Source organism: Megalops cyprinoides, chromosome 8, assembly GCF_013368585.1.
Source record: "Megalops cyprinoides isolate fMegCyp1 chromosome 8, fMegCyp1.pri, whole genome shotgun sequence".
NCBI classification, from domain to species: domain Eukaryota; kingdom Metazoa; phylum Chordata; class Actinopteri; order Elopiformes; family Megalopidae; genus Megalops; species Megalops cyprinoides.
The window spans coordinates 1,648,529-1,676,216 of NC_050590.1; the positions used below are offsets into that span (position 1 = coordinate 1,648,529).

Sequence of the window (27,688 nt, forward strand, 5' to 3'; positions counted from 1 at the left end):
AGCACATCAGTAGATCACATGCAACGCCATGTGCACCAGCAGATCAAACACACACATCACGCAACCACAATCCTGAATCACACAATCAAGCAAGTACATTTCAAGTAATGCACCAGCAGCTGAAGAGCCTGGCTGGATTATGGATCCACAGAGGTCCCTTCCCCCTGTGCTCCATCACAGATGGTGGTATGAGGGCACTCAGCGAACCCCTGTGCTCTGCCCTGGAATGCACCCCAGGCTAACCGAAGCGCATCACCGCTATTCTGCAGGTCAGGTGGATGGAGGTAAGCTGTCAATGCCAAAGAAACCGACAGGGTCGAGGGCATTCTTGGGCACCAGACTGTGAGGAATTAAGATGACCTTTAAAATAAAACTCCTCTCACCGATCAATACATCTATTATCTATTGAGAGACATACTTATAGCACAACCCCTGTTCTTAACCTGCACGAACACAATGCTTAAAGATGAACACATGTGCTGGCTCCAGTCATTCACCACAACTGACAGCGCTCACTGAAAAAGTTCCTCTGTGTGTTGTTGTGAAATTGTTGCAACCAACATGGGCGACAGAAGGAAATCCAACAAACATTTCCACATTTAATTCATTACGGATTAATTAAGGTTGGTACATTAAAGAGAAAAAAATCTTTTTGTGTTAATTTATGATTTAACAATAACATCATTGCTTAAGGGGAGGAAGGAATTACTCAGCTTAAATGTAATAAAAAAAGTTTTACTTCTTTGGGTCTGAAGTGTTCAAAAGGTAATTTAAATCAAAATCCAATTACCGACTGGAAAAAAAAACGCATTCCAGAGGGTGACATAGAGGCAGAGAGAGACACCGTACGCACTCAGTTTCCAAAGCAATTATGAGCTCATTAAAACACGACATCCGAGTGAATTAGTGAGAAACGAAGACAAACTAAACAGGCACACACATATACCGCTGATAAACCTTAATTAGCACAAATTCCACTTGGCTAAATAACTGCTAATTCCTCTTTCAAAAATGTTACCAGTTGAAGCTGGGATGCATGAATGGCCTGTCAGAGAGTTTCATCTGATCATGTGATCGTGTCGGCAGTCATGTGCTGTGGGAGGATGCTGCTGTTCTGAACCCCTTCATGGGACCCCTTTCTCAGGGTACAGAAACTACAAGTAAAAGCCTGATGACACCCCCAACAGTCTGCATCGGCAACACACGCTGAAATACTAAAAGACTTCTCCCAGAGAGCAGAGAAGCCATCCGTGTCCACACGCACTTCCTGTTTGGAAAGGAAGTGCAGTGGAGCACGTTGGGAACAGCGATGCGGCAGATCTGAGAGCAAGCCACATGCTACCGGAGGACTGGAGGCGGGTGAGCACCGGCAGCTACCGGCTTCAGAGACAGGACATTGGCAGGAAACCAGGACCAATCAGATCCAAAAGCTGTGGAAAGGGGGCAGGGTTAAAATACATGACCAAGAACCGTTTATGATTTAAAATATGAGGAAAAGCCCAATCTGCAGGCTTCAGCTCCACTTGTGCACTTATTTATCTTGAACACCTCCCTCAACAGATAATCTGGGTCCTAGAATCATAGGGGAAATTAAAGTTATGGGTGATTATTAAGGAAAACCTGCCGTTTTCCACTGAAGCACCTGAGGCTTGATTTCTCAGTAGACTGAATAATAAAATTAGCATTTTGATGTCAGTTTAAGATTATGACAGAAAATGGATTGCACCTGCTCAAGGAGGATGTGTTGAACTTCCTCTTCGAGTTTAATTCAGAGATACTAAGCAGGTGTTCGGTCCAGGGAAACATGTTATCCATTTATTCCTGCTTCTCACAGCAGAGGAGGGGAAAGCTTCAGGATGAGGGAGTTGGTTTAGTACAATACAATGTAGTTTTTTAGCTGTTCTGAAGCAATTTAAAAACTCTCAACAACACACAGAAAGAGGACTTTTCCCTCCCTCTGTAAAGCTTGTGTCTTTGGTGGCTGAGTGTCATGGGAAATGAGCAGGCCAGCCCCATGAGCATCGATTTATAGCACATAATTACCCAAATCATGTAACAGAAGTACATTACAGTAGTTTTGTGGCCCTCCCTTATGCAGGGCTTACACTGCTGATTAGACAGACAGACAGACATAGATAGATAGACAGACAGATAGATAGATAGACAGATGTTTGCTTATAAATAGGTTGATATTGACTGCAGTTATTCACTGCTACCCAGGTTTTGAACCTAAAACCATTCAGGCGACTTGTCCAGGTCAGAGCCGTGTCCTGCAGTCCACTTACTCTCTGCTACTGGGTTTCAAACAGACTGTCAGTGACTGATGTGCGTGTGAGCCGGGCCAGCCATAAAGCTTCAACGTGATTAGTGGACACGTGGGGACTGACGAATAAAACCGCCATCCCAGAATTGCCTCTTGGTCTCATTCTGTCATGATAAAATCTGGACCCTTCTGTCCACACTGCAGCTGGGTAATTAGACAGCCAATCCCAGAGTCTTGGCAAGACCCGACCGCTAAAACTGGACCAAACTATTTCCATAAAGCAAAGGGACGACACCTGTTCGACTGCTCAAACTTTTTCTCCTGAAGAGAAACTTTTCTGTGTGAGAGGGACAGATTGGAATCACACACATACACACAACCACATACACCCACACACGCACACACACGCGCACACACGCGCACACACGCGCGCACACACGCACGCGCACACGAGGGTCAGTGCACATGCCTTTTGTGACCCCTTGGTTGGCTCCCTGCTTGCTGCTCTCTCTGGAACACACACAGGCCCCACAGACTCCCTCCCCCTGCAGGCCACAGCCTCAGCCTCACCGCCTCCTCCTCCATCAGCACTGTCTGAGGCAGCCACAGGCCTGAGAGAGTCATCGATTCATCACGAAACACAACTCACCTATAAATCCCAGCAGCGCAAAAAACAAGCCAGTGGCCTCCGTCTGAGACACAGAGGGAGAGAAGAACCTGCCATGGCCTGGCCAGCTCTCACACACAATACAAACCTAAACATGCTGGTCAGTTGTGCGAAGGTCAAATCAAACAGCCTCCTAAACACTCCCCACACTCCACCCGCACGTCCACTGAGAGACAACCCACTCACACCACAGAGCGCCCCACACACGCAGTCGGGAGGTTCATTAGCCTTCCCATGAATAAAATATCAGCAGAGCAGGGGCTCACTATCAGAGTCAGGAGGCTGTGCTGAGAAAATGGGGATGGAAAAACAGAAGATTAAAGATGACCGACAGATGCATCAGTCAATAGGAGACAGCTCCAGCCATCAATAGCAGAGTATCCTGATTATTTATTCTTCTAATCGTGTTAGAGCTCAAAATAACAGTTTTCTTCATCATGAAGATGCACATGCATATGCGTCCTCACCATATGATCTTCCCCAGTCAGATTAAAATGCCGTTTATGGCCCTCATGTTTATGTTTATGTTTACATATGAGGACTGAAAAGAATTGGATCATTTTTTTCCAAAGGAAGCTTCAACATCCTCCATGGAAGGGCAGGTTATTAAACTGATAACCAGATTATTAAATGTGTGTCAGCGGATGGAGCCAAAATCCAATTTTACTTCAGAGATGGTTACCACTCATGCTTCCATTCAGAGCACACACACAGACACAGGCACCCACATGCAGAAATATGCATACACACACAGAGCATATCCAATCACAGCCCAACACACGGAGCACATCCAATCACAGCCTAATGCAGAGCACATCCAATCACAGCCCAACACACGGAGCACATCCAATCACAGCCCAACACACAGAGCACATCCAATCGCAGCCCAACACACAGAGCATATCCAATCACAGCCTAATGCAGAGCACATCCAATCACAGCCCAACACACGGAGCACATCCAATCACAGCCCAACACACAGAGCACATCCAATCACAGCCCAACACACAGAGCACATCCAATCGCAGCCCAACACACAGAGCACATCCAATCACAGCCCAACACACAGAGCACATCCAATCGCACCCCAACACATGCAGAGCACATCCAACCACAGCCTAATGCAGAGCATATCCAATCACAGCCCAACACACGGAGCACATCCAATCACAGCCCAACACACGGAGCACATCCAATCACAGCCTAATGCAGAGCACATCCAATCACAGCCCAACACACGGAGCATATCCAATCACAGCCCAACACACGGAGCATATCCAATCACAGCCCAACACACGGAGCACATCCAATCACAGCCTAATGCAGAGCACATCCAATCACAGCCCAACACACGGAGCACATCCAATCACAGCCCAACATACAGAGCACATCCAATCGCAGCCCAGCACACAGAGCACATCCAATCACAGCCCAACATACGGAGCACATCCAATCACAGCCCAACACACAGAGCACATCCAACCACAGCCTAATGCAGAGCACATCCAATCGCAGCCCAACACACGGAGCACATCCAATCACAGCCCAACACACAGAGCACATCCAATCACAGCCCAACATACGGAGCACATCCGATCACAGCCCAACACATGGAGCACATCCAATCACAGCCCAACACACAGAGCACATCCAATCACAGCCCAACACAAGGAGCACATCCAATCACAGCCCAACACACAGAGCACATCCAATCACAGCCCACAGTTTCAGGAGTGACTCCCCATCATGGAGACAGATTCAGAGCCTGCCAGGGGGCAAAGCATCACTCCCCTGGCTGTCAGGAAGGGCTAGGGCTGAAGGTCCAGCATGTGTAAATCCCATCCTAACATCTCAGTGTAGCTGTTCAAGCTGCTCCCAATCATCAGACTCTAAGCAGTAAAGTTTTATCGCACCATGTTGAGTATGCTTAACTGAATTCACTCAGACAGGTCCCCTGCAATCCTGCCTCAGGTGCAGCTCTTCAGCAGGTGGTGGCTGGTGGCCGATGTGTATATCCCCACGCAAAGGGCTCCAGTTTAATGGAAACAGTGATGCTAATATGTGGCTGAAAGCTACACAGCCCCACAGTGATGCACAGCCTCAATAACAACACAGGCCTTCATTACATTACTCACAGGGTCAGCACCTGCCCTTGGCAGAGGTGATTCGCACGGCTCATTTTATCCGCTCCTACAGCAATATTTACCGTCGCAGTTCAGGTTAGCTTTGCCCGTCGCAGTTCAGGTTAGCTTTGCTGAAGGGTACAGCAGCAGCCCCCTGGAAGTCAAACCTGCAACCCTCTGGTCCAGTCCAAGTCCAGGACACTAAAGTCATGCATATAGTATAAAAAGCAAGAAAACAAGTATATGCACACACACAGGCATCTGAACTGTAACCTATGTACGTCGCTTTGGATAAAAGCGTCTGCTAAATGAATAAATGTAAATGTAAATGCATCTCCTGTGTGACCTTACTGTACCCATTATGCACACATCTACATAAAGAAAGATCACAGAAATCAATACTGTACATGCACATGCACATTTTTTGCTCAGCAGATGCTCCTGTCCAGAGCCAATTACATAGATTACAGTTTGTACGTGTTCTCCCATATAAGCCTCTGCCAAAGGCAACATGCCAATGTTCCATTCAAAACAGCAGCGCTTTAAGCGCTAGCTGCCAGCCAAACTCTAGCTCCTCTTCCACATCAGACTGTCACACCCAGCTGTGGCATTGACTCTTTGCCCCTCCTGTTCCAGGCAGACCATGAGAGAGACCATGCATATGATGAAAACATATCTAATAGTTAATGTGCAGAATTCCAGGTGTCAGGAGGAGGAATAAGGCTGTTCTATAGCATTGAACAAAACCATTTTGTCAGCGTTTGTTTAAGTGGTCTTGTGTTTCACTCTTCTAATTAAGCCTGTGGGGGCTGCACTTCCTCTCTGGTGACTTCTGGTCAGCACAATGTTTCAGGTGGTTTCAGGTGTGTGAATAAATAACCAGCATTGTGACTCTCTGCTGCTAAAGAAAAGACTCCAGACTTTCCAGTTTTTGGGTTTTCCTGAGCAGAATGCAACGACCACCCAAACTCTTCATCCTCTCACCTGCTGCTGTCCTGAATCAGAACAGGTCTTTCAGCAGCGACAGCCTCAGATTCCTCCAACGGCCACAGCCAGGGGGAACTGGCCAGCTCTGCCTATGCCTAACAGGCACAGTTTAACTGCCGGAAGCTACAGCTCTTCCACGCTCACCTGATCACCTGAAACACTACCACCTAAAGCAATTACTTATGTCTTAAACTTTGTTTTCTTTTACTAAAAAGAAAAAAAAAAAAACAATCTAATGGTTTAATCCACTCATATCTCTAGCAACTAGGTTGTACCTTGTCTGGCCAGCTATTGAAACCTGGTCATGCAGCACTTCCAATATTGTTGACTCCTTATATGGCTTAATGTGTTTTACTCGGCCTCACTTGTAAGTCGCTTTGGATAAGCCAAATGAATAAATGTAAATGTAACTAAGCCTTTCCATGCTGAAGAGTATGGCATTACAGGCTTTAGTATTAATGCTTTACTTATTAAGACTATTCAGACAGTCTTCCATGAATCAGGTACCATTCAAGCACAGATTACGGTGATGTAAGAGATACTTACACCCCACTAACACTCAGATCAAGCTCCGTATATCTGTCATATGTGACTCCATGATTTTAGCCAATGAGTGATTTAGAGGGAGTCTCGGTCGGTTCTCACACGGTGTTGACTGACAGCATACAATAGCTCTGCCTATTGGGTGGGCCCTCTCTCTCCGCCAGCTCAGTATTATGATGTCACACAAGTTGCCTCTCCGCCCACCAGGTGGTAAGCACATTTCTGATTGGACTTCACATGGATTCATTCACCTGTGCACTTCTACACTCAACCACCTGCAGCTGCATCTCCAGGTGCGTCAGAATAATAATGAGAAACATAAATGAGGTGATATTTGGCTGTTTACCTTGGCTATTTTTAAATCCTGGATCGATATGTTCTGTACACAGTGTGCTCTGAAGCAGATATGTTGGTGTAGAGTGTGAGTGTAGAGTGTTCTGGGCTGCCATGTACCAGCTCCTTAAAAAGAACAGGTAACCATGCTCCTGTTGAATCACATGGTAATGTTTGTATCTCCACTGTTCCAGGCCACCCATCCCTCTTTCTGCAGGTTCACTCACACAGGTCAGACCCAAACACACCTTCCAATCCTGTTTAAACAAGAAAGCCTCATTTCCATTCTAAACATCCCAAAATAATGCCATTCACCACACCCCTACACACCCCACATTCACCACACCCCTACACATCCCACATTCACCACACCCCTACACACCCCACATTCACCACACCCCTACACACCCCACATTCACCACACCCCTACACACCCACTGCTCTACAGCACCACTGTCACCCTGGTATCTCCTGCGAAGCAGATGCCACAGTAACATAGCACTCTTTCTCAAAGCAAGAGAGAAAGGACACCACAACTTGCTGTCTAAGCCTTTCACCATCAGCGGCGGTAAGAGAAGCCAGAGATCTTTCTATCTGAAGAGTCCTGTGGGAAAAGACGCGGGAATCTGCCAATCTCAGGAACTGTAGAGTATTCCCCTCGGGGCCGTCATCAAATGCAAATCTAATGGCCCCTTAATTAGCTATAGAAAAATGTCACTGAAAAATGGCATGGCCTTATTAATTATTACACAAGCAACAATTAAGGGTCCTTCAACACAAGAGTGAGTGAACCCATGGCTCCTGGCACAGATCTATACCACATTATGTCTGTTTTAGATGCATAGTTTTCTGAGCACAGCTGAGCCAAGCACAGGGCAGGAGGAAGGGTGTTGTTTCAAGCCAAATTAAAAACTATCAGTCAAAAGATCAAGACCTTGTTTCCCATACCTTACAGATACTGTACTGTGGGAAAAAAACAAAACATAAGACAACTTTTTTGGACTGTCGTTGTCATATGTAAGGTTCTCAAATGAAGCTTTTGATTAGAAAGCTAAGAAGATCTTGTGCAGCATACCATGTACGTATGAGACTTTCTGTTTCTCATACGTACATGCAACTCCCGTCTCCATCTTTCGCTCCTTCTACATATATAGACAATTGCACAGCTTAATTCGAAATCTGTCTCCGCGAGAGCAGGGAGGGCAATTAGCCTAATGGATGCCCTTGATGAAAACAGATGAGCTGCACTCGAGGCACTCGATTAGACTGACACATAATGTATGGAGAGCAGATAATGCATGGAGGGGTGAGCTGAAAGATAATCGCAAAAACAGATAGCAAAAAAAAAAACAAAAGCTGTCTCTCTCCCTCTCTCTCTGCGCCTCCTCTCATGAGTGCAAACTCGTCTAAAGGCTTCAAACACAGTCTGTGCTTTCACTCTCCAGTGCCCTGTCCCACACAGAACAAACATTTAAAAAAATTTTTGTTCCATCTTCAAAACCCACTTTTCTCTGTTTTAGATGCTGTACTGGGAAACCCATGAGTGATTTGAAGACAGGAAAGCAACATGTAATGGCCAACCACAGTAGAGAAACTGCGCCTCATTCTTGAAGCTGGCAACACCACTGTGATAAAGTGAGCCTGGTTTTGGGACGGCAGTGTGCGTCCGTAATCCAGACTGGGCACGATGCGAACACGTCTTGGAAGCCAAAAGCCCCAGACCGCATCCTAACTACTGTTCGCGCAGACTGCGGCGAGAGGAGCGGAGCGCTCCAGCTCTCATCCGGCTCGATCCGAGCAGAGAAACTTGGCTGAGAGTCAAACGGTTAAACCGCGCTCGAGAGAAACCTGCTTTCCCTGAACACCTATTCCCTCCGCCGTCTCGCGTAGACAACCTCAGCCGCCGTCACTTCAGGCTCGCTGGGTTTCAGACGCGGAGCATGCTATGAAGGATTAGCGCCTTTCAAAACACTCTCCTTGTACTGGAAAATCAAAAGGCGGTGAATTGATACTTCATACCTAGTGTGTAAAAAGGCTTTGAAAGCCTCATTATAGACTTCCCATAAGGCACACCACATATTTTCACTGAATCAAAGACTGTGCTATAAAGAGCCCTGTCGGCATTGAGCAAACTTACCATTAAAAGACCTCTCAAAGAAGCATACAAAATTACACGCACCCGATCTGATTTGAAATGGAAAATGAAATGAGTGGTAAGGAGTGGGGAGGGGGGTGAATATTGGGGAGAGGCACGTAGTACATATCTTGTGAAAGTAACAATAACGGCTTTTGTGCGCGCTGTTTTTGTTATCGGTAAGCTCTTAATTAGACTTGCCCACAATTGAATACTGACCTGGATTTTAGATCCATTATCAAGAATCGCCTACTGGTTCTTTGTTAGACATGTATAATGTTTGGTGCATGTTTGTTCTGACGGAATGATACAGGCATTTGTGTTTTTGTAAATTATATCTGTTCATATTGGGCCACTGAAATAAATCTGACAGACAGACAAAATGTAAAATGATAATATTATACTGAGCTTTAATGAGTTGGTGTGATTAGCCGTCCAGTGCCGTCTACAAAAAATTTGATTCAAAAACTAAATTGACACAGCTGTTTCGAATTTGTGGGCAGCTATCGAATCAATGGGCAGCTATTATCTAAAAACGTTATTTTTCGCTAGCATTACAACACCTCCAACATAACACGTTTTTTGAAAATAAATAAATAACTGCAGCTAGAATGTAACAAACAAGGGTGTGGGTCAGCGTTTCAGTAATCAAACAACAATAACTGAGGGGTCTGCTAGAATCAGGGCGCACACCTGTCCCCATGGTTCCAAGTTCTGGACTAATGTTTAGGGATGGTGGTTCTTTTAATACGTTTCCGAGTACATTACGAGGGGTACATACGGAGCTAACTGATATCAATAAGACGCATAACAAAACCTTTTTTTGAATAATTACAAACATAATTACAGTCATCCCTGGCAGCATCGAAGTAGTGACAAACAGAGTGAGCTATGCGATTAACTGGCTAAAAGCTGTGGCGTTTATAGCGCTGAATGTTTCAGAACAGACAGCAGCAACAGGTGTGAGTGTAATATGTGAGAAAGGGATGATCTCAGAAGCTGCAGAAGTTACAATCCGTTTTAAAGCATGACCTAATTATTCCGTATCTATACAGCTGCTTGCCTAAACATAACGGATGCTCTATTAAATGTACTTTTTGGTAGGAGTGTCTGCCAAATAACTACACGTAAATGATAAAAATAGGAAAAACACGAGACAACGTGAAAACGGCTGGAAAGGTTGGACACGAGTGGCAGCGACAGAAAGATGACAGTACGAAAGCACATAAATCGTCGTTATCTGTTTGAGACCGAGTTACAGTACACTTGGACAAGTGGCAATAAGAATGAGAGCAAATCGCACGAACCATGTTAGCCAGTCTCGTTTAAAGATCCTTTGCACGTATTGCCTTCGTAAGTATGGGTACATCTGACATAAACGGTACTTAGATTCACCAAAAAGCGAGGTACAATCGGTAACCTTTGACGAACACGTACATCACCCCGACACACACATACACACACATACAGTGAGCAATCGCGCCAAATACATTACTACCTGTTGTGACCCCACCGATCACGGGGTCTAAGTGCTTAATACGTTTATGACAGATTGAAGGTCACTGTATCTATGCATGTATGAACTCATACAGCCAAACGCACTCACCATCACCAATAAAACGAAGTACAAGGGGAGAATGAACTTAAGATAAAAAGAATGAGAGTATGAGAAACGGAGGTATAGAGAACGAGACAAAATTCTATTCCCACAGGAAAAAAATGTTCGGTTTGGCGGGGTTGTGAATGTGTTTTGTTACATACATGCTATAGCCCTGACTGCGTTCAAATGTAACCCAAAGCAGCGGCGCTCGTGTCCCACACACAGGGTGCTAACAGGCGAGATGCTCTCGCCCCTTGACTGCAGGTGCACCCGGAGTGCCTAAATTGATTCGAGTCTGTCCAAAAACGCCTGTTCTGCGTGCTACCTCTGTTACTGACGAAGCCAGTTCGTAACCACTGTTACCCGAAGGCAGTTAGCTTTAGATATCTAAAGTGTAAACAAAGTGTTTTTATCAATTACACAAACTACTACTTCTTCAGCGCTAATGCGAATCATCTTTCTGTTTGTATAAAAGGCTATCATCCTCCCCTCTAGTGGCCCGGGCAAGTGGGAGCCAGCTACAATAATTCACACTGAAAGGCAACTCCGAAGTGTGCGCTTGTCAAACCGAAATGTTTCATACGCTAAAATAAGTCGAGGTTTAACTTTGAATACACTCGCGTGGAACGTGTAGAAACAGCGCTTTCTTCACGTCAGCTCGCGGAGTAACACTTTACGACCTAAAGCGTATGGAAATTGAATTTATACAATGCAGAGAGGTTGTCATGGCATCTTAGATCTTGGCTATTTTCAGCAAAGAATCGATAATGAATGTTGTGTTTTGTCCTCTCGAAATGTAATTGTATTACTTCCTACAGTACGTGGACTGAAGGCAATCCTTGGAAACCATAGCTGTTGATTTTGTTATAGATTACATGCAATTATTGTGCATTTTTATTGAAATGTCTAAGCGAGAGATGGCGATGAATGACAATGAGAGTGATCTAAATTCAGCGTATTAATGAGTGGCTGTAATGGCTTAATATCGGAGCGGAAAGGGCAGACTACAGGCGGTGCAGCAGGACCGCAGGAAAAGCCTCCGAGAGGAAAGTATGTCATCACTGCCAGTGCGCTAATTTTAAGAAGCCAGCGTTCCGAGTCCAAACTACGCTTTCTCTGGGGATGTTGGAGCAAGCCAAATTTGTACGAGCGCGTCACCTTTAAGTAGCAAACACTTCCACATTGCACCTTGGATAAAAATAACAGAACAATCACCGTTAGCCGTGTGTGTGTGTCTATTAAACGTGTATTATCAAACAAAGTAATAAAAATTATGAGTGTGCCCCTACACAATACAGTCTGTACCCACGATAGATTTTCGACACAGTTACGACTACAAACAGTGGACGAGAATTGACGCTGTTTTCGGTAAATGTTTTCAAGACAAGTCTCGTCATATGCCACTCTGTAACAAAACTCCTGCATATAAGGGTGACAGGATCGAGAAAGATTTCTCTCCGAAAATGAAAAAGGTTGGTGGGCAATACAAGACGTGTCTATATCTTGTCAACTTTCCCCGAGAACGAATCTTTTACCCAGTACAAGGCACCTTTCACATACCACAGATGGCTAACACTGTGACAGAATTCCTTTAAAGTCCCTGCCAGGAATATAAAGCAGGTCTGATCAAGACGCCTCTCTGTAGCACAAAGGCGGTTGATACATCACTCTCGAGACGTGGCAATTACATTTGAAAGTGTGTCCGTTTTTATCTATGGATCTCCAGAATATCGTTTTACCGGAGAGAACACTTGAACCCTTTGCTCCTTTGCTACAGCAAGCGAGGACTCTGAACAATCCCAGACACCCATTTCAGATATAAATGCGAAAGGCATCGTGTGTTCGCTCGGTCGGAAAACAAGATGCTAAGTGAGGCGCGCTGGGAGACATTTCAACAACAGGTCTGTTCATTCAGTCACAGTTCGCAACGCAAACACACATACGAAATATAACAATCACAGACGAGCATGTCAATGCATGGATGCACAGTCTGAATGCAAGGGAGGAATCCCTTGTTAGCTATTAATTACGACGTCTCTAAAATTAATTTACCAATAAAATCCCGACGATTATCTGCTGACTAACCATTTGTACGGAGGAAACACATACAAGCAAGCTCCGGGAAGCCCGCTGATGTTCGGTTTTGCGCAATCGTTAAAGATATGTTGGTTTGGGTGGCTCGAAGGAAAATTGGGGTTCAAAAGCACACATGGACTCGACATGTGACATACAGTTAGAGGAGACTTACATGGACGTGATGTTCTTGAACAGATCTTGAATGTTGTTGCTGTTATTTCCGTTGCTCCCGGTGTCTTGCAGCGCGAGCAGAGGGAAGAATTTCCCATTGTCGGACTTATTGCAGTAGATTTCGGTTGGGGTACAGCTGCAGGTTGGCGGGCAGTCGAACATGGAGCTGAGATAGTCCTGAAAGATGCTTAAGAGAAACAGTACCCTCCACCAGCAAATTCGCGGTGTAGAGAGCGATAGATCCATGATGCACACACAAGGAAATAATTTGGGGTCCTTGCTGCGTTAGTATATGCTTATAAATGAGTATCCGTGTTGCCTCTGTGTCTGTACGTAGCTCGTGATGTGTTTGTGTGTGCGCGCGCGGGTGTGTTAATTAGTGTGAAGGTATGTCACATTAATGCGAATTTCGTCGCTTGCGCGTATATCAGTGGCCATAAAAGCATAAAGGAAAAATACTCCGTAACAGAAAAAGGGGATGAAAAGGAAATACTCCCGGTCTGTCTTTCTCTTGAGACTGCATTAGCCGCTTAGCTCCAGGTTTGCTCTAGCGCCGCTCTCAGAATCAGCGATAGCACTGACAAGGAGAGAGGAGGAAACGAGAAGACCGTGCTCTGTGCACCAAGTCCCACCTACTGGTCAGAATTAAAACTGACACACCTGCAAAACAGGGAAAGATCAATCAGATCATAGCAGACATCGTGAAGTATCTAAGAAGACAACGGAGACAAACATACGACAAACTAAACTATGCATACGTCAGCACTTCCAACGGTCGTCAATGCGCGTCTGGTAAGTTCTGAGAATCCCAAACTGAACAGAATGCAGTTGGGAGTCATAATTCGACAGCTAATACTGTGGTCTCAAAAATTACACCCTGTGCAACCAAAGGTTCTATGTTCAATCTACCAACTGAAGTGGGAGGTTTTACGCAGAAACTCCCTGGGCGCTAATTTGATGTTCAGAAAGCTGCACTGACGCTCTTGCGCGAAGGGCGTGGCACTGGGTAGTGTTTCTTATTAGTGTTTAGTGTCAGTGACACGAAACACTATTATTGTCTAGAAACACCTTTACGGCGATGTGAGTTCATGAAAACGTGTGATTGCTAACTTTTTATAAGCATTTTGCGCCCTTGCTGTGGGGCTATTCTAAAATATGTGTAAAGTTCTTAACATGTTCCTTAAAGTCACGTACATTTTGGTCATACATGCAATGCGCCAATCCGATGTGTGTGTGCGTGTGTGTAGATGTCTTTTTCCGGTGTTGATACGGCATTCCCGCGCCGTTTTTTAGCATCAGTGTTCCTCTAAAGAGAAGGTTGAGAGTGAGAGAGATACCACAACACGCGACCCGCGCAGCAGATTGCTCTTAACGGATGTGAAAGTGTTTCACGCTGTGATTTTTCCAAAATCGCACGACATTACCCGTACGCCTTTGGACAGAGACCATCACAGTGTAGACAGCTCTTTGTGCACCCAGTGGCCGATATGTCTCGCACACTGTTCTTATGACAGATAAACAGCTACAGGGTCAAATGTTAAACTTTGCATTTTAACGCAACTTTAGCAGGCTTTAGAAAAAGGCCATTTCTGTGTCAGCGTTATTGTCTACGTGACCTTTTCTGCTCACAAACTGGCATTAAAAGAATTCTGAGTGTGTGACCACGCGCCAGCTCTCGGGGGGAATAAGAGAAGCTTCTGACTTGACAGACTGTCCTTCACTTCTCCCGACGAGGCTTTGTTTTTTTGATGATGGAAACACTTCTCTGAAGGAAAGCGCCACGGTAGTGTTGTTGTTATAGCTGTTATTGTATTTGTAGTTGTTGTATGTATCACTTGTGCAACTTACATACCTCACATATGACATATCATCCGTGACACAATACTTTCCTGGATTAAGGATGCAATACGACTGTCACACATGGGAATTAAACCTGCAACCTCTAGGTTCCAAGCCCATTTCCTCACAGGTTTAAAACAGAACAGGATATCCAGACACACAGGTGTGTGCAAACTTACACACACACACACCTTCACGTGTACACTAGTACGCCCACTCACCTCTCTCTGTGTCTGCTTTCCAGGGCTTTGATTTATAATTTACAGATTCCCTCTGGCAGGCATTTATTGCAGAGCTGGAAAAAAAAGTTAGATTAAATATTATGGAGAACAAGTATTGGCTAATAGTATTTTATTAAGGATTTAATTTGGATATGCAAAGCATCAGCTCTGTGTATACAATCTGTACAGTCATCATTCTGCCAGCACCGGGAGACAATGCAGCGCAGATTAAAAAGCAAAAATCAGTGATAATCAATAGACAAATATCCACATGTAATTTGGTAAAGGTATCTGCTTTGCTGCCTCCTACATATTTTGAGTGAAAACCTTTGTCAGAGATGAACTGAATGCCGTGAGTAAAGCATTTACCCAGAGTGATCACACTGATGTGGTTGAGCAATAAGAGGAACAGACATTGTGATGCTACTCAGGGGAATCATAGCTTGACATTAAAAGTCTGTTTTAACCCTTGTTAAAAAGTTGCTCAAAGCTGAGCCAAGTTGTTCTTGTAGGCGGTAGTGAATGAGGCAAACTACTCTAATTCATCAGCCAGGACATACTCCAGCAATTTCAGCTTGCAGTTTACAGCATGCGTCTGTCTCTCCTGAAGCACAAACCTATTCTGCTGCTGTGATGGGACAGTGAGGCTTCTTATACCCAAAGATGGATTGGAGGATGGGGAAATTATATGGAATCAGTGGCTCTTTTGATTTCAACCAGTCATGGCCCTTTTTCTGTGGAGAGCAAAGTCATTTTAACTGTTTCAAGTAAGTGATTGACAGTAAGACTAGCTCCACCCAGTATGGAATATCTCTTAAATTAAGCAAAAAAAAAGACCATACAAGGAATCTTCCCAACTTAAACACCATGCTTGTTTCCAATGTGCTCTGTGTTAGAACAGCTGTAAAATGTAACATTACCCAACTCTTGATGGTTTCAGTCTTTTGTCTTCTCAGTCATATGAGGATCTAAGTGTCTTTTTTCTGCTCTTCAGAAATAAAAAGCCAGTGGGGTGGTCTGTGCGGTGTTGTAAAGGCAGAGTGAGGCAGAAGGGTACTGGGTCACGTCCCAGGTGAGCTGTTCACCCAGGTACTTCACCTGAAGCACTTTGGTAAATATTCCTCTGTAGAGATGGATAATGTTTGAAATGCATGTCCTATAAGAGTCTCTGCCAAGAAATTAGAAATGAGAGTCATAAAAATTATAATCGGCTGCAAAGCAATGAAAATTTCACTCTTCAATGCACTGTACACCTGGCTGCAAGTAAGTCTCATATTCCACACTGGACACAATGGCTGAAGCATGGACACACACACACACACACAAACACATAAACACACACATACACATGCATACACACACACACACACACACACACACACACACACACGCACATACACACACACACACACGCACATACACACACACACACACACACATACACATGCACATACACACACTCGCACACACACACATACACACACTCTCACACACACACACACACACACACACCCACACATACACATGCAGAGACACACACTCACACACACACACACACCCACACGCACGCACATATGCAGAGACACACACTCACGCACACACACACACACACATAAACACACACATACACATGCATACACTTTTTCACATATTGTGTGTATGTATATATGTATACACATGTGCGTATATATTTACATATGTGTATGTGCAAATTATGTGCTCTTGCAATATTTACACAATGTAATGCATGCCAGTAAAGCTTTGAATTTGAGTGAGAGAAGGGAAGAGAGTGTAGCTGAGAGGAAGAGGAGGGAAGAGAGTGTAGCTGAGAGGAAGAGGAGGGAAGAGAGTGTAGCTGAGAGGAAGAGGAGGAAAGAGAGTGTAGCTGAGAGGAAGAGGAGGGAAGAGATGGAGAGCGAAGGACAGAGCAAGACTCAGGTAGAAAGAAGGACTGAGAAGAAGGGAAGGAGAGGGGAAAGAGGGAGGGGGCAGCTGAAAGAAAGTGGTTTGCCCTGAGAGGCTCCAGAGACACACCAGGCTGCAGCCAAAACACGATCCAGTGGAGAAAGAGTGTGGCTGGAGAGAGGTAGAGTTGGGGGCGATAAATGACGAATAAGCCTTTCTCGCAAATGCCTGGACCCAGGAGAAAACTCAGAAAAAGGCCTGGGTATTAAAGGAGATGTGAAATGTATTATTCAGCATTTTGAGTGACAAGTCTGATCCCAGAACGGCACACACAGTTTGAAAAGGTTTATGCCTAATTCATTTAGTATAAAGTGAAATGTGAGACTCAAAAAGATCTCCTGCCTCTGAACAGATGGGAGATATTCAGCCTTTTCCAGACAATGGGAATACATTTATGAAACACTCTCTATTCTCCTTATTTACGTCATTGGAGTTTTAACACGCAGGCAACGGGTCAGAGGTCACAGGAAAAGTCACTGCCACACATGCCAATATAACCTTGCAGTTGCTTTCTAACTGCATGCATTGTGAAATGTAATGGGTTGTGATCACAACAAATGGCCTTGTGTTCCAGTGAATGCTTTGTTCTTCTTTTGTTAATCAGATGAAAAACCGACACTGAGCTGACTGAAACATAGGGGACGGGAAGGGTTTCACTGCTGCCCACTGCCTCCAGCGTGTGAAATCATTCAGTTGTAGCTGAGAAGGTTTGTGAGAAATCTGATGTATGTACATAAATAGAAACAAATAGTACACACAAACATTCACACAGACACATGTACACACACACACACAGACACATGTACACATACACACAGACACATGTACACACAGACACACGTATACACACACACACACACACACACACACACAGACACACGTACACTCACACAGAGAACATGCTGGCGACCCATATTCTCACCAGGGGATAGATTAACTAATTATTTCAATAAATAAAAACCAGACAATGGCAAATGTTACTAATTAATACATTTTCACAGTTGTTAACACAGTTGCAACTCATTGATGACCAGAAACACATACATGTTCATCTCAGTTCCAGAAATACATTTACATTTACATTCAATAATTTGGCAGATGCTTTTATCCAAAGCAACTTACAAATGAGGTAGAGTACAACACAAGCAAAAGCCATACAAGGAGTGAACAATATTAGAAATTCTGCATGACCAGGTTTCAGTAGTTTGGCCAGACAAGGTACAAGCTAGCTGGTAGAGACATGAGTGCATTAAACCATTAAATTTGATTTTTTTTAAAGGAAAATGAAGTTTAGGGCTTAAGAAATTGCTTTAGGTGGTAGTGATTCAGGTGATCGTGTGAGTATGGAAGAGCTATGTCTGCAGATGTTTCTTGAAGGTAGTGAAAAACGGTTTAAGTGTGAAAATTCATTCCACCACCAAGAGACAGCAGCAGAGAAAGTTATGGATAATGAACATGGGCTTTTAGTAGTGAGTTCAGGTTGGTAGGTGCAGTTTTGTTGGTTGTCCTGAAAGCAAGCAACAAGGTCTTGAACATGGTGAGGGCAGCTACAGGGAGCCAGACGAGTGACACAAAAAGAGGTGTAACGTGGGCCCTCTTTGGTTGGTTGAAAACCAGACACACAGCCATATGTTGTATCGACTGCAGAGGCTTAATGGTGCGTGCAGGTAGACCAGTGAAGAGACCATTGCAGTTGTCCAGTCTTGAAATGACAAGAGCCTGGACTGTGCTGTGCAGCAGACTCACATAGGTAGGGACTGAAACGCACGCAAATCTTACCCTGTTCGTCTCATTTCCAGAAACGCATGCAAATCTTACCCTGTTCATCTCATTTCCAGAAACACGTGCGCAAACATCTTTTACAATATTTATCTTTTGTGGAAGTTGTACCTTGAGCCTCTGACCTGATGGTAGTGTTTGTAATGATGGATTAAGTGGATGTGTTTAAGCTTTAAGAATGTGGAGGGATTTCTGTCTTCAACAAATTGGATTTGTAACTCTTTGGTACCAATTAATTTGTCTTACTCTCTCTACTGCTCTCACTAGTTTGGTTTAATTATTTGCCGACAGATTGTGATGCCAAGGTTCTAGAAGCAAGTACGCTCTCAGAGATCTACATACAGATACCAAAATTCCCCTCTGAATATAAAAGCCAGTTAATTGTTTAAGAAGAAAGAGTGAATCTTAAACCCTCTTGTAGTCGTAATCCACATTCCTGAAAGCACAAGGCTTTGGTCTCATACAGTACCAAGGCATTTAAAAGTAGGAACAGGAAAGATGACACATCCTTGAGTAAGTGCAGGATTGAAAACCAATTCATATGCTAAAACACCTTTCACACAGACACACTGTGGCTGGTGACACAGAGATGCCCTGTTTCGTGGTGCGTGTTTGCTTCTAAATCATATAAAGTAATAGTACACCAGCGCCATTACACTGTTCAAACCAGACAGAAATGAAGAAGTAGCGAAGCCTTGCTCTTACAATCATTAGTCGCCATGACTACTGTAATGTGTTATGAGGGAATGTTGCATTTGCGTTTGTGATGTTTTACCTTAAATTTATTATGTCAGTAATATTGCGCTTCATAATCAGTTCATGGCAATGTTTTTTGGCTGGTTCAGCTTTTTAGCTGTGTTTCAGATTCCTGTTTACTGTAGTTATAGCTATTCTGTATGTATGAAACTGTTGTTGCGGCTATGTATTTGAATGCAAAACGGATACTTTTCCAGTCCTGAGGAGAGCAGTATTGCCACCTTAAAAGGGCAATGCTGAAGTTCCCCTTTTAGAGAAAGGTGTAGAGGTGTAGACAGCCATGCACTACTTCAGATCCGTGAGCAAAAACTAGCAATAGAATCACGAAGGCACGTTCCACCATCACATCAACTGCATCATGGTGATACCCGACTGCAAATCCGCAGCCCCACAGAATGGAAACATTGACCACCTGGTTTCTGGTAACTGATTGCAATTACACAGAGTGGAAGAACCAGAATCACCATTTCTGTGCTGAGAAACAGCATAAGTAACAAACACTCTTAATGAAGTAATAATCAGAGTTTATTGTGCTTTACAGTGAATTTGTGTGATCTACTCACTGAGTGCTCTTCCTCCTGTTTGAGACACATGGCCACAGTCAGCCTCCTCCTTCTAGTCCTGTCCTTGGAATTTGTGTGAAGGAAACCCTGAACAAGACTAAGTGCAGGGGAGATAACACAGCCTGCAACACCTCAGCCAAGGAGACATGGTCCTTGGAACCACCACAGAAGTTAGCTGTCAGAGGTGTGTAAAGAGTTCAAAGTAAAGGTGATTCAGTAAGTGACGTTTTGCTCATTCATGCTTCCAACAAATCAGTAGCATGGATTAGTGTTGCTTTTTATGTATTGTTATGAGGCTTTTAGAACAATAGAACAGGCAATTAAGCCTAATCAAGACCAAGTCCTGAAATTGACTTAAGAGGAGAATATTGACCACCTTCACATGCATCATTTTATTGGTACATGAGTCCTCCAACGTGTTTCATTAACAAACATCACAGCAGGTGACTGTGAAAGCCAAGACTGATGTCTGATGAACTAAACCAAGCTGGAAACACTGATGATGTCACTGAATGGACCAATCGGCAGGCATGCACGGCACATCCACCTGGGCCTGCACTGGGAGACTGCACCAGGAGCTCCAGATCAGCACTGAGGATGGCACGACAGCATTCCTACAACAAAACCACAACACAGCAACCTTCAGGCCTACTGTTTACAACAGTTAAATTTTCAATTATGAGAAAGTAACAGTTGCATTAAGTGTGTGTGTGTAATCTGACAGTCTCTCTGGTGGTAAAAGATCATAATAAAACTTCCTCTTTTTTCATCTAATGAGCTCAGTAGAATCCCCTTAAAACTGAGCCAAAGCCTGGTGTGTGTCTGCTGTGTTTATGCATTCAGAAGTTGAACACAGAACTAAATGCATTCTGGGGCCTTCCACAATTTGATGAAAGCTTCAGTTATATCATCTGTTTGGACAGTTTTCTACCTCTCCCCCTTTCTCTCTCTGTGCCTCTCTACCTCACCCTCCACTGCAAGCCATTGTTCTCTTATAAAACAAATTATGGAATTATGTAAGAGCAATTTTTACCGTCTCCTTTCAGGTTGACAGTATCAAAACATTCCCTCATAATGGGCATGACCACCACAATATCTCAGTCTTTCACACAATGTCATAAAGACCATGAAGACTCTTTTTCTTCCATGTCGACTGCATTGTTGCATTTGGAATGGGGTAACTGCATTGTTGCATTTGGAATGGGGTAGCTGCATTGTTGCATTTGGAATGGTGTAGCTGCACTGTTGCATTTGGAATGGTGTAGCTGCACTGTTGCATTTGGAATGGTGTAGCTGCATTGTTGCATTTGGAATGGTGTAGCTGCACTGTTGCATTTGGAATGGGGTAACTGCACTGTTGCATTTGGAATGGTGTAGCTGCACTGTTGCATTTGGAATGGTGTAGCGGCACTGTTGCATTTGGAATGGGGTAACTGCACTGTTGCATTTGGAATGGTGTAGCGGCACTGTTGCATTTGGAATGGTGTAACTGCACTGTTGCATTTGGAATGGTGTAGCTGCACTGTTGCATTTGGAATGGGGTAACTGCACTGTTGCATTTGGAATGGGGTAACTGCACTGTTGCATTTGGAATGGTGTAACTGCACTGTTGCATTTGGAATGGTGTAACTGCACTGTTGAATTTGGAATGGTGTAGCGGCACTGTTGCATTTGGAATGGGGTAGCTGCACTGTTGCATTTGAAATGGTGTAGCGGCACTGTTGCATTTGAAATGGGGTAACTGCACTGTTGCATTTGAAATGGGGTAACTGCACTGTTGCATTTGGAATGGGGTAACTGCACTGTTGCATTTGGAATGGGGTAGCTGCACTGTTGCATTTGGAATGGGGTAGCGGCACTGTTGCATTTGGAATGGGGTAACTGCACTGTTGCATTTGGAATGGTGTAACTGCACTGTTGCATTTGGAATGGTGTAGCTGCACTGTTGCATTTGAAAGTTGTGTATATTGCAACAGCGAAACTGGCATGTCAGAGGGAAGTGTGCACTGGACTGCACTGGGCTTCTGTTCCAGGTATTTCAGCTTTATTTGAGTTTTTCGGAAGTGAATCATCCAGGCCAGGTGGGCAGAGCAGTGCCCCCCCCCCTGCCCCCCCATGCCGCAGGTATCTGCCCCCCTCCCCCAGCCCCCGTTCGCCCTGGTGCTAACCCGCCCTGTCACTGCTGGTTTTCGGAGACGTGAGGAGGCCAGCCTCCAAACCTGCAGGGCAGAGGCCCGTCGGATAGGCCAGCGAGTCAGGGACCATCTGTCAGTGACAGGCCGCAAGAGCTACCAGCAGACATCTACACCAACAAGCATCACGCTGGCCTCATCCACATTTTAACCATGCTTACAGAGACCTTCAAAATAGAAAATACCTGTTTTGTTTCATCAGGATAAACCACAGAGCTTTAAACGGCCTTAAACAGGCAGCTGCTAGCTGACAGCATCTCAAAGATCAGTGATGGTTTTCTTACTGCACAGAGACAGATTGGATCCTCTGCTGAAAAGCTACCTGGTCTTGTGGCACAGACCTATAAGTGAGCATTGTGACCGCTGCCCTGCGGTGAGGGTCAGCGCTCTGTCTCTTAGAGATGCGTCTGATTAAACTGCGCAGCTCAGCCGGAGTCGTTGCTCCCTTTCTCTGAGTATAGCAGTCGCAGCCATGTGCAAAATACGCGCGAGTGGCGAGCAGCCAAAGAGCGCCGTGGGGTTAATCTGGCTGCCCAGAGCCTCAGCTCTCCCTGGGCTGATCCAGGTGCTGCCACAAGCTCTGTAGCTTATCCACCCAGCGAGGGGACAAGCTGAACGCTGGGTAGTACCGTCATAAAACACCATCCAGCTTTCAACACAAAACAGCTCTGCCTTTTGGGTTTATTACGAAATTTACTTTACAAAATGCACAACTTATGGACAATTCACAACAGAGCAGCTGAACATATACAGAGATATAAAACCCAAAGGCAACTTGCAATCTTTTCTAACCAGTAGATGCAATCTGTCAGATTCTGTTCTTGAGACTAAAATAAGGAGTAACAGGGAAACAGTACCTTCACTCCTGCAAAAACCCATCAGACAATTAATACGTTTCTGTGCTGAAAATGTCACTTTTATGTGCATGTTAAAATTATTTATTTTACCAGCTAAATAAACAATGGGTAACCTGGTTCTATCACACAGTACATGTCTTTCTACTGTTCATTCAATACCATGAAGGGACACTAAAATTGTGTGTGTGTGTGTGTGCATCTGTGTGTGCGTGTGTGTGTGTGTGTGAATGTGTGTTTGTGAGAATGTGTGTGTGTGTGTGTGGTGTGGGGGGAGAAAACCCACACAACCCTGTGGTTGAATTGCTCTGGCTGGGGGTGATATTTGTGTCTGCGTAAACCTCTCGCACCTGTACTGGGTGTTAATTTCACGTCAATGGGGCACACTGCAAGCTTACTCTTGGTATTCTATGAATGTCAGTGTGCCGCAGCAAAAACAATAACGACACATTGATTAGGACCCCTCTCCCGAAGTGGCCTTTCTTTCCAGGAAAACATAGGATCAATAATTCCAACGTTTAGTCTGACAAACCACCTACAACATGTACACAAATCACATTAAATGTCACGATCGAGTTTTTTCATCGCTGCTACTGCAAAGTCTATCTGTTTCACTCGCGTTGAAATATTCGTTTAAATTTGCACACATTTTGGCAAGAAAACTGCAGCTGAACTGCCGGTGGAAAAGGAGCGGTGTGGCCATGTTGAGGGTTGGAATGTGGGCGTGTGGACACAGCTGTGCATGAGACTGCCTTCCATTCGCTCACAGGAACATCAGCACACGCCTGGCTCAAGGGCCCTTAAAATGCACAGCACACAGTCCTGTCCTCAACCCCTATCTTACACCAATCCTGTCACCGCAACAGAGGCCTGGATTCATAGCAGGCTGCACACACACACACACGCACACACATACACACACACACACACACACATACACACACACACACACACACACACACACACACACACACACATACACACACACACACACACACACACATACACACAGAGCTTCCATGGAAGCTCTGTGTGGAAAGGTCTTGTTCCTTTGTCAGTTCCAGGAACTACTTTTATATTTTATTTTGTCACAGCTGTTTGTCCACTCATTACCATACCATACCATTAGCCAAGGAGGTTTGCTTTTCGTGTGTTTTACACACTACTCATTGACACCGTTTAGTGATGAAGTGTAACCTCCCAGCCAGTGGCCCCTAGCTGGGGGAGTGTAGTGTTGTGGCATCTTTAGGGGTAATAAATGCTAATATGCATTTAGCACGTTAGCCATGCGTGAGCCCACCCAATGGCCTGACCACTCAAGCGCCTGTAGGGGATTTAGTTTCCTCTACTACCAGCAGGGGGAGTATAGCTTATGTGCTCGCCCTGGTCAGGATGCACTACAAAGAGCATGTTTCAGATGGATGTGTATGAGTGATTGTCATTGTGTCAGTGTAAAAACGATCAGGTGTTAAGGCTACCACAGTCACTGTTTAAGGTAGTGCATTGGGCTTTCACTAGTGGATGGAGGCAGATTGAATCTAAAAGGCTAGTGTCAAGGCACAGGCACGGACTCAAACGCAGACCAAGCGTACTCAGGTTCCAAGTGGTTTATTGAAATCGCAGGGCAAGTTCGTGGTGGCAGTACAGGCAGGGTCAAAAAACCAGGAAGGCAGTCTGAGGCAGAACAAACAAGGAGCAGGGATGAAAAACAGGAGCAGGCTGGGTCAAACCAGGCAGGCAGGCAGATCAGGCAACCAAGGCAGGGCAGCAGGCAGGGATGAGGTAAGAAGTCAGGCAGGAACCAGCTCAGGAAACAACACGAGAAACAAGGCGGGACGTTAACAGAGCAAGCACTGACACAAACTGGCAACAAGGCAGGACGGCAGGCAGGGACGAGGTAGGAAGTCAGGTAGAAGTTGGTACGGGATCAGCAACATGAGTAACAAGGCGGGACCGTAACAGAGAAAACACTGAGACAAACTGGCAACAAGACAGAGACAAGCAGGGAATATAAAGGGCTGGACTGATGAAGAGATGGGATGCAGGCGGGCAGGCAGGCAGGTGGAGGCGATCAGGAAATCAGGTGGGAGGGGACAAGGCGGAGAGTGGGGCAGAGCGGGAACACATGGGAACTGTAAACAAAAAGCACATGGACGACACTGCCAGAGAGGGAGAAACACCAGAACAACAGCTAGGGGGCAGAAGTACTGAGAGCTGGAAACATGACACTGAAATTGGTGAACAAGTTACATTGCAAACACATGGGTGAATTTCACCTCCAGACAACTCTAACAGTAGCAAAATCCTTTGGTAAAGAAAATATATCTTATATCTATATATCAAAATGCAGAGGATCTGAATTTAACAAGGAGCTGCCTAACACCCCAAAAGAAGATTCACACCACCTGGCTGTGTTTGCCAGTGAAAAGAAGCTTCTCTGTGCAGGTGTTACAGTCCTAATGAAGGCATGTACAGTCTTGCCAACACATCTTTCAAACATGGTTTTACAAACAGACTATGACCAGCATCATTTTTCTGTCTTCATATTGCACCGACAATCAAACTTTTTCATTTACATTCCTCTGGGCAATTTTTCATTTACATTACTGAGATTATGCAGCGCTGTCACCTCTCATGTTCGGCAGTTCATTTTGTATCCGTTACAATATCACCCGATGCAGGTCTTTCAGTCACAACAGCAATACAAACAAAGATGCGATTAACACAATTTCAAGGTCATGTCCGAATGACAGACTTCAAAATGATGGACACTGAAGGGAATTGTTTTTTTGTTTTTTTTTTCAGCACGTACACACATTTATCATTTATGTATTTATGCATGGTCTTGCATTGTACAGTTTGCCTGCTTATATTTCAGAGCCAACCAATCATTTCTGGTAGCTGGGAGAAATAATTCAGTTAAACTCAAGAGCCTTGTTTAATGGCATTTTGCTAAATCCAATTTCTGAGGACCATGCAATTGCCATTCATTCAGCTCCATTTACAGTATTAGCTGGAGACATCACAATAATCATTTGACATTGAAAATTACCTTTGAAAGGATGTGCCAGGGAAAAAATAACTATAAGGAGGCCAACAATTTTATTATTATATAAAATAAAAGTTTACTTTCTTTAGCCTCACAGAGCTTTGAATTTTGCCATCTGCAGATGGTTTCAGCCTTGACCCCAGTACGGGTTGCCCCTCCTCTGAAGTGGTAAATGATTCATGAAGAAAAAAAAAAGAATCAAACAGTCTGATCAGCCTCACTCCAGCATTCCAGTTCTGCCTGCATAGATGCCAACGGCAGGCGGGTGGCAGACCTTCCAATGTGCCAGTTTTCAGGGCCTGGCATGGAAATATCTGGCATTGGCTGTCAATCCTCATTAGGGATTCCAAACACCCTATCACCTATGCGTCACCCTGGGGGGCACCCCCCCCCCCCCTTTAGAGGTGACAGGAACAGCCAGATGTTACATTCAATTCAACTCAATTCAATTCAGTTTCTTTCAATTGTGCTTTACTAGCAGGGCAAAATCAAAGCAGCACAGCTGAAGTAGGCGAAAAGTGTTACTGCAGCATGATACAGCATACAAATATACATTGCCCAGGTATGCACACAGTAAGCAAAAAATACTATTAAGTGTTTGTGGACAGTAAATTCTGCATAAAATTCACAAGTGACAACCATATTAACAAAAGGTACCAAACAGCAACTGCCACTGAACTACTCTGAGTCTGCCATTTCTACAGCATTGAGCCGTGCTCTGTGGATGCATTTCTGACTGCTAACAGAGTTGTGGAGGCTTGTCCTGGCATGACTGACACCTCTCCCACATCAGTCATGTTTGAGGAATGGATGACAGGGAGCTTTGCTTTTAAAGAACACTTCTCTTTCTTGGGAGTGTTTCTAACAATGTATCATAAAGTGTATGTCTGATCAATCTGTCCACAGAGCTGTCTCTGACTGAGGGGAACTGTTTGTTTTTTTAAATATTTCTCTTGTCTGCCTGCCTGTCTGTCTGTCTGCCTGTCTGTAAGCCCTGGTGTCAGTTTGTCTGACTGGCAGGCTCTGCACTGATCCTTCCTGTGTTGCTCATGCTCATCATGCTGTCATCCTTCACTGTCAAACCCATCAATGTCACTTTCGAACCCCTGGAGTAGAAATGTACAGCCTAGTGCTAGCTGGTGCATTGCCATTGATCAGGCATTTCCCATACGCAGTCTTGCATTTTTGCACCAATTGCAGAAGACCACCTTCAGATACAGTGGCTGGCTGTGACATCACAATGCAATGTTGCATTATCTGTTCATTATTGTACTACAGCACCTACTGTATCCAGGGCAATATATACAGCAGACATTCAACACACCCCATAAGTCAAGGTGGATATTAGTGCACGCAACCAAAGACAAGCAACATAAACTTTTTATTTCTATTTTCAGAGGGGGCCAAATGCAGGTATCTAAAGATCCACCTGTAAGCTTTTAAGGTGCAGAGGACTGAATAAACCACTTTATGCCTTCAGGAATTTCAATAAGCTTCTGATTTATTACCATGGCTTTAATGGACACATTGAATGGCCTCTGATCCATTCTCAATCCCAGGGCCTTCTGCTGTA

The 27,688-nt window shown here is 44.5% G+C and overlaps 1 protein-coding gene across 1 annotated transcript in view; it reads right to left on the reverse strand.

Moving 5' to 3' along the window:
* Nucleotides 1–13,765, reverse strand: part of LOC118782140 (NT-3 growth factor receptor-like) — a 162,754-nt gene extending 148,989 nt beyond the window's left edge. Inside the window, exon 1 of the mRNA XM_036535409.1 lies at nucleotides 12,899–13,765. Within this exon, the coding sequence (XP_036391302.1) occupies nucleotides 12,899–13,143 (245 nt within the window). The 5' untranslated portion in view covers nucleotides 13,144–13,765. The remainder of the gene's footprint in view (nucleotides 1–12,898) is intronic.
* Between the last annotated feature and the right edge of the window lie 13,923 nt (nucleotides 13,766–27,688).